This window comes from Alligator sinensis, unplaced genomic scaffold (assembly GCF_000455745.1).
Source record: "Alligator sinensis unplaced genomic scaffold, ASM45574v1 scaffold109_1, whole genome shotgun sequence".
Classification (NCBI taxonomy): domain Eukaryota; kingdom Metazoa; phylum Chordata; order Crocodylia; family Alligatoridae; genus Alligator; species Alligator sinensis.
The window spans coordinates 963,706-976,958 of NW_005841852.1; the positions used below are offsets into that span (position 1 = coordinate 963,706).

The window sequence follows — 13,253 nt, forward strand, 5'->3', positions numbered from 1 at the left end:
CTTCTATCCCCACTCCCCTTCCACTACACAGCAGACTTCCCAGCTGCATGCAGCTGTATCAGAAATCAGATCAGTATCGGCCAATATACCTCCTTAAAAATCGGTTGTTGGTATCAGCCCCCAAAATCTCTATCAATGCACCCCTATTTGTCAGCACAGTTTATACAGGTTCCCCAAAAGGGAAGCAAGCCAAGCTGCCAGAAACACTTTATCCTGGTATAAACAGTGTTTGTACTAGATGTGTTGCTGGTATAAAAAGGACACATCCCTAATTCACATTTCTATTATAGCAAAGTCTAGTGTACCTGGATCTTTATTTACTGATGCTTTAATCTGCAAGTCAATACTTTTGTGGATTATGTTCTCTGACTGTCTCTTTTCAAGACTTAAAACCATATCTTTTTTTGGTCTTGAGGTACTTTGTTTCCCAAGACATAGCAGCAGTTGGTGTGGGTGGGGTCTGCCTTACAAACCTGACCATATTTGTGCCTGAGACAATGATTCATCTTGCTTTTGTCAGTTTTTCATGCAAAATATTGATTCTTTTCTTCATGTCTTAATCTTTACCTGGACCATGCCTGCTGCCTGTCTTGCTATGATTGTTTTTATTGCTTCTGGCAGAATATTTCAGTAGCTCAGTTACAAGTTATTGTTTCCCTTTACCTTGTTTGCGGGGTTCTTATTTTCTTTGTTCTTCTCAGACACATTAGTAAAATGTTTTTCTCTCCACTTCTCTAATTCATGGCTAGATTTTTTTGGCCTTTTTTCCCCTCTCTGTTTTCCTGACATTTCCATTTGTACTAATGTGAATTACAACATCTTGACTGCAGATCATTTTACTCTTATTTTAATACTTGTAGATTTTTGGAGTGGGCGTTTATTTAAGAAATAGGACTTGCATCTCCTAGTCTTCAGCCTTCCTCTAATCCTTCTTCAAACAAGTTTCTTCATTTCCTAACATGTTTTTCCTTGGAGATTATGACTTCAGAAGGTAGATGGCCAAAGCTTCCTATCATCAATAAATACGTTGTTTTCCAAATTTTTTAAATCACTTCCTCCTCATCTCAGAAGTGTTCTCTCTGCATTCAGAATACAGAAGTTCCCTCCATAAAATTTAATTTTTAAAAGTTGGCTTTACTTGATGCTTTAGCCAGTCCAACAGGTTTCCTTGGGAACAAAAGAGGGGGCTTTTTGGTTTAATTTTTTTGGTGGGTTTTTTTTGGTAAGTTCTTGATTTTACTTTTCATTTCCTTAAGTGTCTTGATTTCTTTTTGTTCTGATTAGGTCTTTAAAAGATTGATGGTAAAATATACTTAGCTTTCTGTTTATGCGAAATGCCTAACCAGTGTTGGGTTATCATCATCCTTGATCTCCAAGGTTTGTCTTTCCCATCCCTTCTCTATGTTTATTCACCTCCACATTCTATCGCTCTGATTCATTCCAAATTGCTATTATCTCACTTTCTCAAGCACAATTCCAATATCCCTGCTTTATTGCCTGCCTCCCTGATACTTGGATGATGTACCAGAGGCAGCGATATCCTGGTGGAATCTTTGAGCCTTGTGTGGCATGTTTTATCCAACTCTTGTTAATATTTTTTGCACTGACAGTAGAAACTGCTCTAGATTTTTAGGTGCTCTCATTCTACACATTATTGTGCTCTCATTCATTACTAGTCATTCCAGATGTTTTCAGTTGTTAACTTGCTGCCAGGTACCAGTGAAGAGTGAGTAAGGAATGTGGGAATTCTTGGGACCAAGAGATTGGTGCTTTACTTAGTGTGATGTATTTAGTTGTGAAAGGATGACAGTTATTGATAAGGAAGGTTTTATTTGCAATAACAAACCTGTTGCATATGCTAGCTCTCTTATGATTCTGAGCCCATTTCTTCAAGGCTCAAAGCAACATCTAATTTGGATTGAGAAGTTTTGATATCCCACCTCCAAGAGCATAAGCCTGTCCTGTTGCTGAAGAGATAGCCGAGTCCTCTGAAAACCTTTGTCATTTGAATTTCTTTTTAAAGGAAAAAAGGGGGAAACAATTTAAATTATTCTGTGTAGCTAAGAGCTTTTTGTGAGTCCCAAAGGTGGGATCTGCTTGATTGTCTTAAGAATGGTGATTGTTATTTTAGAGCTTTGAAGGCTGCTGAGTCAGAGTCTGGGGTTGATGGTCTCATTCTCCTTCCAGGTAGGGAGATTAGTTGCATTACCCAAGCTACCATAATAACTGGTACTAATTGACACCTTCAACTTAGTTTGAGGACATGGTGACTGAATTACTTTCTCCTACTAACAGAATGCTTGTGTTCCTGCTGTTTAGCTATAAGATTCAGTCTTTGAATGCTACCTATCCAACTTTTATTGCCAGCACTAAATCCATATAGAGAGGGATGTGACAGATTTGTAATCTAATAATTATTTGGATATACTTATTAAAAGTTTCAGGTGTTTCACCCATATGTGAAGCACATGCCATTTTTTGCATTTTAAAATCACATTTTAATCTTTTACTGTTTTTTTTTTTTTTTTTTTTTTCCTTTTGTAGTGTGCGGTGAAAGTCCTTAGTCTAATAGGGTAAACTGAATGTATACAACACAGCCTGTTGAAAAGCACAATCTTTTTATTCAGTTATAATTATTTCAGATATCAGTTTATTGCTGAACCTTTACTTATGGTTGTTAAAAGTAAGTTGTTTTTAAATTGAATGAGGTTCCACTAATAAAATTACCCTGTGGTTCTGATGGCTAATCCAGTTGCAGAAGGTGTAAAACTCCTAACAGAGAATGGGTGACGGTAAGTCTCTTTTAAACCTGTTATATGCAGCTACATCCCCCTTTTATCAAAACTTAAATTTACAATGTCATCTTTCCCATTTTTGCGGGGGGGATTATTGCAAACTGGGGCCCTGTTTTAACTGCAAATTGAAAGAAATGCAGAAGCATATTTTTCCAATTATATGGGGGGGGGGAAATCCCTTTATCAGCAAAGGACTGGCTCCATTAATTGGCTCTCTAGTTGAGGGAAGGAAGGTAATATTGTTTAGTGTGTCTAATTTTGTTGTACAGTAATCAAATGTTAGCAATGCAGATGTTTGAAAATTTGTATGTGTTCTTTCCATGTTTGTCTGTGTAATCCCTCTGTTTGACAGGCCTGTTGGTATTGGGCGAAATCGTGGCTGCTTTACTGCGTGTATTTGCAAGGCCCTATCCCATCCTGTCTCCTCGCAGGCTGTTCTGACTGGAGGGCTGTTTCTAGGCAGAGGGAGGGAGAGTGCTGTGTGACATCAGTGCTTAGGTTTTCCTTTGAAATGTTGCCCTGGAGGCTGGTGGGGAGGGAAAGTCTAGGACCAGATTGGATTACATTCTGGCTTCCAGTGGAGTTTTAGAAGCTGCTTAGGAAGACGGAGATGTAATGTGAAATATCTGAGAATGTATTATTAGGCACTTGGCAAAGGGTTTTGGAGGGCCAGGTGTGAACCAGAGCCACTGTGTTGATGAATGAGGGTGTAATCTCGGTAAAGCTGGGGAATGCTTGTAGACTGGGCTGTTGTGTTCCCTTTTCATTAGGGTTGGAGCTCCAGGAGTGCAGGTTGTACTGTGTAGCTGAGGGCAAAAGGAAGAAAAAATAGCTGACATTGAAATTGTATAAGGATTGGATTTAATGTCTTCCCTGGCATAGTTGTTTAAAATTTACATTAAGCACCCAGACTCCCCAGTCAGGGTCAGGCCTTTCACACCAGTCATGTATGAACGTGCAGGAAAGAACTGTGCCTCCTCTGAAGAACCTGCAAGGTAAAGACAAATGACACATGGAAGGTGGCACTGAGAAGAATAAATTATTGCATTTAAGTACATGCAAAAGAAAATTATTTAGGTTACAAAGCTGAGAACTGAGTTAGGAAATGCTATAATTTCATGGATAACCTTAACCTTTTTGTGCATGTGTATCCTCATCTGCCTTGCAGCCTAGCCATCATTAATTGGTATTGATCAATTCAGGGAGAGTTTTTAATTCTTAACATTTTTTGGAGCTTAATATTTTTCAAGGAACATTGTAAACTCTATCATAGGGACTATTTTGACATGTTTATCTAGTGCCCAGCACAGTCAGGCCCTGATTCTGTTTAGGGCCTCTGTGCAGTATTGCACTGCAATGTTAAACTAAAACTAACATGTCTAGAGATCAACTACTTTTTATTTGTTCAGTGGCCTAGGATCTGATCCTCAGATCTCAAGCACAAAAGTTGTAGAGACCTTGGCAGGAAACTGTTCTGTTCCTAGTTAGACAATCTGAGATTAGAGTACGATAAGCTTAAGGGATGGAATCCAATTTGATGACTGATTTTGTGTGCATGGGAGGGCGGGGGAGGTTTAAGAAAAAGTAGTCCCGTCTCCAGGAAATGGCGTCTGCTTAGTATCTGTGTATCAGCAGTTAGGACCAGTCATGGGTCTGTAGAATTTTGTGTGGAATGAGCAAATCTTTCTACTAAATTGCCATGGGAGAAAATGGGAGCTGGCTAGGTATTGCAGTTTCATAGATTTCATAGACATTAGGGCTGGAAGGGACCTCAGAAGATCATCGAGTCCAGCCCCCTGTCCGAGGGGCAGGAAGTCAGCTGGGGCATAGGATCCCAGCAAGATAAGCATCCAAATTTCTCTTGAAGGTGTTCAATGTAGGTGCTTGAACCACCTCTGATGGCAGGCTATTCCAGACCTTGGGGGCTCGGACAGGAAAGAAATTCTTCCTTATGTCCAGCCTGAAACGGTCTTGCAATAGTTTATAACCATGTCCAGCCTGAAATGGTCTTACAGGAGTTTATAACAGTCTTTGGAGAGCTTTCTCTTTCTGATTACCATGAAATGTTTGTGCCATGCAGACTGGCAACATCTGGAGTCTGAGTTGCGCATTTTTTCAGATTTGCATTTAACTTTGCAAAATCCCTGTTAGATGGGGAGATAGCCACCTCCAAAATGGGTATAGTAAGATGAGAAGGTCACAGACTGACAAACTAGGGAGTGGACCCAGGCCTATTGATTTCCATTCTTCAGCTTCACCCGCCAGTTTGCCTTTTCTTTTCTTTTAGTGCTTTTGGAGATTAGATTTTCATTTAATGAGATTTTTTTAGGAGACAAGTGAAGCTTAGGTTGTCTTGTTAGAATTTAATATGGCCATGAAAGACCCTGTATTTAATCACAAAGCAAAGGTTTTCTTTGTGGCCCCATTAGTCATTTAAATATCATTGATATGTGAAGCAGTGAAATTTGTGCAGTTTAAACTAGTTTTGAGCCAAAGAGCACTTGGGCTATTTTTTGAGGGCACACCAAAATGAAAATGTACAATTTCTCACCCTTTCAATTAAAAAAAAAAAAAAGGCTGTACCTACTTTGGGATGTTATCTGTTGTATTGTAATAAGTGAAAATGTATGTATTGGTTAGCTTGATAGAGTTTTATGTGATTCAGCATTCCCAAGTAGCAGAGGTTCTGCATCACTGAGGCCTCCTGGGGCCAGCTGACTACTCTTCTTAGCAAACAGATTGTCATCTACAAATATATATATTTTTCAGAGTATGGCTACCAATAGATGCTGAATTGATAGATGACCAATTCAACAAAAGCCTTTGTTACCATTTCCTGAACTAGTTTCTCAACTTGACGGGAAGGAGAGGAGAATAAACCCTGTAGTTTATCTCCCCTTTCCTTTTCAGCCTCTAGTTAGTCTGACACTCCGTATAGCTAACTGCATTTAACATTTCTTGTCTTGTTAGATGGGCTGGTGATCCCATTGGTGGAGTTGTCTGCAAAGCAGGTAGCATTTCACATTCCATTTGAGGTGGTGGAGAAAGTCTACCCACCAGTGCCTGAACAGCTGCAGCTTCGGATCGCCTTCTGGAGCTTCCCAGAGAATGAGGAGGATATCAGGTAATAGACTGCTTCCACTGCACTTGTGCTTTGAAACAGGCTCCGCTTGCTATGCAGATTAGGTGTCCGTGCATTCCCTGGCATTGTTCTTATCTGTTGCTCAGGCATGTTCTTGTGTAGATTGTTCTCTGGTTTGAACCTTTTTTGCTAAAGAGGCAGAACCCAATGGGTCTTAAATCCTAAAGAACATAAAAATTACTATTTACTGGGTCAGACCATAGATAGGGGGTCTACGTAAATTGTGGGCGAGCTTAGCCATTTTTGCAGGTTGATTGTGGCATAAAGTTCTTATTGTGTGGTTATTTTGCGGCAGCTGTAAACCTCAGCACTGATTGGTGGAGAGGCCACACCCCCTCAGTGCTGATTGTCAGAGAGGCCCCAGAGGGGGAGGGAGGGCGCTGCAATCTTGATTGGTAGCTGCCTTTTCATGCAGCCCCACCCCTTGGCACTTATTGGCACGGAGGCCTTGGTCAGGGGAGGAGGGTGAAGTGGAAGCCACTGTCTTGTATGCTGCCCTGCCAGTTGGCACCTTCACATCCTGGCAGCAAGGACTGCTGGCTCCTGTTGGGGAGCCATCATCTTGTTTTTTAATAAGTTGTTTTTTTGCTGATTTTGCAGACAGTCCTGGATTTTGTGGTTTCTGTGAAATCCGCGAAACTGCAAATTAAGTAGGTCCCTAACTGTAAGTCCATCTTGTCCAGTATCCTGTGTCACATGGTGATAGAGAGTGAACTGGGTATGACCAGGTTTTTTTCTGCCCTGTTCCTCTCTTGCTTTTAGTTTCCAGCATTTAAGGTCTAGGAAGTTCTAATTCAGAGACTGTATTCCTATGCTCAGTAGCTAATGATGCTCCTTTACTCCAAGAATTTGTTCAGTTCCTTTTTGAATCTGGATAAACCATCAGCTTCCACAACATCTGATGGCAGTGAGTTCCATGTTTTAATGATGTGTGAAAAAGTTTCCTTTTGTTAGTTTTAAACTTACTACCTACTAGGTTTTCTTTTTGGAACCCCTAGTTGTATTGTGAGAGAGTAAATAAATCCCTATTTAGTTTCTCTTTACCACTTAATGTTTTGTAAACCCTTATCATATTCCCCCTGGAGCATCTTTTCTAAATGGAATAGGCTAAGTCTCTTTAGTCTCTCCTTATATGGAAGGTTCTCCTTACCTTACCACTAACCATCCTTGTGGTCCTTTGTTGTTCCTTCTCTAGTTCTTCTATATACTTTTTGAGGTGTGGAGATCAGAACAGGGCACATTGTTCAAGGTGTGGACACGCTATGGATTTATAAGAGGCATGATGATACTTAGTGTTGTTTATAATTCCTTTCTTAATAATCCCTAACATTTTATTTGCCTTTTTGATGACTGCTGAGCACAAGCTGGTGTTTTTAGCAAACTGTCCACAGTGACTCCCAGATCTTTCCTGTGTGGTGGCAGCTATCATAGAAGACTTGAATTTATATAGGCCTTTTAGTTGCAGCAATTCAAGGATCTGCGAGACCAGAACACACACGGAGCCAAGCAGATGGTCATTTTAAATGGAATTTGTAATTTAGTTGGTCAGAGAGCTTTTTGCTTTTGTTCTGGATTTCTAAATTTATCAAGGTCTTACCTAAGAGTGTCCCATAAACTTCTCCAGTTGTGGGTTGCATGCTCATGTGCATTCATTGAATATCCAGAACCCTCTGAAGGCAAGGCTTTTACAGCTATACTCCAACCCTATCGACCGTCTAGGAAGACGGTGCTCATTGTATTCCTTGAAAAATAACTAGCCTTTTTAATACCTGGACAAGCGTGACCATTCATTATACACAGAGGAAATCCCCATTCAATAAGGGGCTCTAGCTGGGTTAAAGTAGCTGGAAAAGATGGACTGTGGGAGAATGTAGGCAGCTATCTTGGTGTGAGAGCATAAGAACCATACCACAACCTGCCTAAAAGATGCAAAGATGGGGAATTTCATTACGTGTTTGGCTGCTCTTCCCTAAAATGTAGAGGGAGTCATGGTGCATATTTGGAACAAATGAGACTGGAAGCTAGGAAGGAGCCTATAAAGTTAGTTTTTAGTGAAAGAATTAGGTATTTCAGAGCCCTTAGGTAGACATTCCTCAAAATGCTAATGTTTATACACCCAGGCTATACATGTCATATCTGGGCTATGACTTTTGTGAACAAAGTAATGGTACAAGAGATGCATAAAGGTAAAACAGTTCAGTTTTGTTAAGTCACATTTTTTTTAGTATCCCAAAAAAGGATGATGTTGTATAGTTGTGCAAAAAAATTAAGGTAACTTTACCACAACAAAATTGGAGGCTATTACTAACTCCCAAAATATTAGAATTGTAACTACTGCCTTTCTGGCTCTCTTACACAGAGTAACATCACAGCTACCATGAACATAGTTTGAAAGAGTCATAGCATTTTTGCTCACCACTTCCACTCCTACTTTGCAGATGTCAACAGACTATTCCAGAGAAATTTCTCATTCTTCTCAAGTAACTTTTTAAAGCTACAAAAATCTATTGCTTTGGGGTGAAGCCTGCATAACCATTTAATATGCTTCTTAGGGTGCAGCTCACATGATCAAAGCATCATATGAACAGTAGTTCATAAATAGTCCTTTTGACTCAGTTGGCTATGACTGTAGGTGTCAAATGAGGAAATAAACTTTTGACACGCTGGGAAGAATTTGGTTGGCAAAGGCTTTAACTTTTTAAAAGCCCATATGTTTTTGGAACCAAACACACCCAATAATATATAACTGGCACAGCCCTTAAATAGTATCTCATCTGGCAAAAAACAAACCCCCACATTTCTAGCAAAAGTGGAGAAAGTACAAAGATCTGTGGGTAACTGGTGGCCAGATTGAAGGGTTCAGTTTCAGAATAGTACATCTTTGTCTCGGGCAGGGGCTATAGCACTGCTTCAGCCTGTAAAGAAAAGGAGCTAGAGTTCTTTACTCTCTGGCCCTTGCATCTTTCCCACCACAATAACCATTTCAATGTTTTATCCACATCTCCATATGCTCTGTAGTTTCTCTGGGCTAAAACTATGCTTTATACACTTAAAGCAGTTAGCAGTTTTTGTTCCAGTCATACCATATAGGTTTCTTGACTCCATGGACTGAGAATAAGGGGCAGTTCAGTGTTCCTGCCCCCCTTCCCCCTTTTAAAGATTGTATTTGAAAGGGAATAATGTTTGCTTCTCATAGATTGTACTCCTGCTTGGCGAATGGCAGTGCGGATGAATTCCAGCGGGGGGAGCAACTGTTTCGAATGAGGGCTGTCAAAGACCCTCTCCAGATAGGTAAGAGCTCTGCATCTTCACTTTTATATAGGGATCTTGAAATCTCATTCATGTAACAAAGCAACAGTGCCTCCAAACAACTTCTGTTATTAAAAATAACTGTTGATAACTACAGTGAAGGAGTTGAAACCTAAAATATCCTGGGTTAAAGTTTCTGCTAAGCCTACTACTTGATCACTGCAGCTTTGGACAAGTTCCTTAGCTTTGTGCAGCTTCTTTCAGTTGAACTGGAAAACTAACTGAAATGCAGAAACTTCTCTGAAAATGACATGCTACATCTGATTGGATGACTTGGGGAAAATTACTTGTAGTGTTGTTGTCTCCATGACATTTTAATTCTTCATCAATAGCTTAATATATAACCTGGCTTTCTGAAGATTTGATGTAATTAATGCTCCTAGTGAAATAAATGCAGAGATGACAAGCGTGCAATCTGATGAATTCTTGGTTATGTGGCAATGCATCATGTGTATGTAACTGTACTAATAACAGGAGAAGGAAAGCTCTTTGTGGATTATGCTTTTTATCCATCTTCCCTGCTTGTGTTATTCTGTTACTTATAACTATAAAGTTAATCTTAGATTTTTTTTTTTTATTGAGGAGATTGGACTCTTCACTTCCCATGGAGCCCTTCTTATGGTTCAGACAAGGTGGCATTTGTCTTTGGCAGGCTTAAAGACTGGAAGAAGTTTTATAAAATACAAATATCTGAATGTCAAATAAGAACTCATGTGTAGAATGCATCTAGTGTTTTTTTCTGCTTGCCAAGCAGAATCTAGGAAGGACATCACTTCAGTGGAGTATAATATTTGGAGGGAATTAACATGGGCAGGTATGTACGCATGCATGCTAAGAAATGGAGGAAGCAAAATTGAGATGGAAGAGGAAGGTGGCAAACCTTTGACAAGAAATAAGTGAAATTCTTATGCAGCTGTTTAGTTTTGTCTTTACCAAAAGGTGTTCTGGATAGGTTCTGGAAAGAATAGACTGAGACATTGAGAAATTGTGGTCTGTTAAGCGACTGAAAAGAAGTTGCACAATAGAAAAAGGGGCTGGTCTCTGAGGCATGTAATTTGGAGCAGAATGGTAAATTGCCTCCTGAGTTTTGAAGTGAGAGAGGAATGTTTGGAAAGTCTGAGCGGGGTGGGAAAATATTAAAGGATGCCCATTTACTGCAGCCCAGGTGGAACCTTTTCAATGAATGAAACTTTAGCAGAAGTAAGGACAACTTTGTTAGATTGGAACAGGGTTGGCAAAAGTGACCCCCATTGGTCCAGGGCTTCTTGCATAATTTCTACTATTTCCTGTCATTGTTTCATCTATCCTGTAAGCAGTATTGCTCAGTCTTGTTTGGGCTGAGTCTGTTAGGTTGCCTACTTCCAAGTTAGTCTGTTAAATGATGGATAAAAACTGCTTCGTGGCTCGTGGGCAAGACTGAAAAGGATTTATAAAGTTGGATGCCACTTGCACCTCAGAGGCATTGGTGATAGCCACAACTGGCTCTCTGCTGCTATAATCCAATTTTTGGATAAGTTGGAAAGTATTTATACATTATTATTAGAGGCAGCCTATCATTGTAATCACAGGAGAGTTCAATTTGTCCAGTAAGCTACTCTGCAAAGAATAGTGGGAGCTCTAAGGAAGGACGCAGTTCTTCAAACTCAGTGTGCAGAGCTATAAGAATTGCCAGAGACTAATTTCGATCTAATCAGTGAAATGGAGCCAGATATGATCAAGTTGAAGGTTAAAAGCACATACAGACAAACCACTGATACCAGGACTGACAAGCTGGTAGGAGGCTGTGAGAATAGTAGCACAATAATTACTGGACTTCAGGAAAAGAGACTTTGAAGAAATAAAGAATGAGTTAAAAGGAAATGGTCTGAAATTCTGTACACTTTAGGAAACTAACAGTGGCAAAGAACAAAGTGTTTAATATACAGTGGGGGGCTACCATCAAAACTCATTTTGGCAATACATTAAAAGGGCAATATGGAAATGTAGAGCAATGTAAGATGAATAAAGGATAGTAAAATATTATTTGGAAACTGCGATTCGGGGAGGATGGGCAATTTAAAAGAAAGAACCAGAAGAGACACCAGGTAAGATTAAAACTCAAGAGACATTTCAACTGTATATGCAGCAGAGTCCCTAGAAAAAAGATAGCATGCATAAGGGAATAAAGGGGAAAAAATAGCTGTTTTTTGGAATGGGACAAGCATTTTCATTTTTGTAGAGGGAATACACAGAGAACTATCTAAACTTGGGGTGAGTGTCCCCATGGATAGCAGAGGAAAGAGGCTACACTGTGGACAGATTGGAAATCATTTTAAAAGTCTAGATAGGCTGAAAGAGAGCAGTCAGAAATGTATTCATGTAAATCTATAACTTGGAAAGCAAATTTGTCAGGAAATGAGGGAGCCATTGTGAACATACACAGTTTTGTCAGATGTATATTGTTAGTGTCTCTGTGTCTCTGATTGAAGGGATAGAGCTTGAAAAATACTTGATGCTGTTCCGTCCTATGGCCTCACTCTTAGCTTGGATAAAAATAAATGTCTCTGTTACACTGTCATTTCCTGTAAATCTCACAAATCTTCCTGAAAGTAAATGAAAGTTTAATATATGTTAGTACACATCCATTTTCTCCACCTTCCTTTGTGGCATCTTTCTTCATAGCCTCTTTCCTGGGATGGTGGTATTGCTGCAGGTTCCTCTAGTTCCAGAGACTTCCCTGTACGTGTTCACTAGGGATCTGGGTTTTTCATTTACTGCAGAAAAACACAGAGGTTCTCCTAAAAAGGCAAAAAATGTGGAAAACCATGGATTTCCCTTTGCAGCCTGCAAGGAACTGCTTGGGGCTGTGGATGGCAGGGAGAGCCATGTGCATAAGCACCAGGCAGTGTGGTGGAAAGCAGCTCCCTCCAGGTAAAAGACTGGGGGGGTAGGTGCTGCACAAGTGACATTCTGGGGGTGGGGGGAGGCGTGGCACAGGCAGTGCATTGGAGGGGGTGGGTGGTGTGTCGTGTCCCCGTCCCCCCCGCCAAGATTCCTGTGCCCATAGTGGGGTGTGGGGCTGCAGCTTGGTTGGAACAGCTCTGGGCAGGACCTGGAACAGGAGGGAGCACCCCTGCCTGCCCCCCCCCAAACAAACAAACAAACAAACAAACAAAAAACAACAAAACACGTGGTCTGTGCCTACACCCACCCCCTTCCTCATACACTGGGGGCCTGGAGAAAGAACTTCACGGGTAGGGTTGCCAGAATCTCGAATAAGTTTCCAAGGGAGGTGGTGCTCTTCCCTACCTTAGGGGTCTTCAAGAGGAGACTGGGACAAGTACCTAGCTGAGGTCACATGACCCCAGGACTTTTTCCTGCTAGTGGCAGGGGGTCAGACTCAATGATCCTTTGAAGTCCCTTCTGACCCTAGCATCTGTGAATCTATGGAGCCCTGGGGGTGGGAGGCAGTTGCTTGGGTAAGGGTCCCCAGTAGGGCCTGGGGGGCTGTAGTTTGGGAGTGTGTGGCTTCCAAATTGCTTTAAAATATATCAATAAAACATTGTGTTCAACTGATCTCTCTGTCTCTCTCTCATATAGATACATAGTGGTGTTCATTTTAATTATGGAAAAAAATCTGTATTTTTCCACTGATTTTGTAGACATTGGGGCTGGAAGGGACCTCAGGAGTCCAGACCCCTGCCCCAAGGGCAGGACGTTGGCTAGGGTCAAAGGATCCCAGCAAAATAAATGTCCAAACACTTCTTAAAGAAGTCCAGAGTAGGTGCTTGCGCTACCTCTGGAATGAGTCTATTCCAGGCCTCGGGGGCTCGGACAGTAAAGAAGCTTTTCCTTATGTCCAGCCTAAAATGGTCTTGGAGAAGTTTGTGACCATTAGACTTTGTCATCCCTTGGGGTGCTCTGGTGAAAAGACATTCCCCCAGTTTCTGATTCACACCCCTGATGTACTTACAGGCTGCCACCACGTCACCCCTGAGCCTGTGCTTTTCCAGGCTGAAGAGTCCCAT

General features: G+C 40.9%; 1 protein-coding gene across 3 annotated transcripts in view; it reads left to right on the top strand.

Moving 5' to 3' along the window:
* The window catches only part of ZSWIM8 (zinc finger SWIM-type containing 8), a 92,335-nt gene that overhangs the window by 28,751 nt on the left and 50,331 nt on the right, over positions 1-13,253 (top strand). For all 3 annotated transcript variants that reach the window (XM_014523525.2, XM_014523532.2, XM_006016268.3), the window contains exons 2-3: positions 5,766-5,919; positions 9,134-9,228. In XM_014523525.2, coding sequence (XP_014379011.1) covers positions 5,766-5,919; positions 9,134-9,228 — 249 coding nt within the window. The remainder of the gene's footprint in view (positions 1-5,765; positions 5,920-9,133; positions 9,229-13,253) is intronic.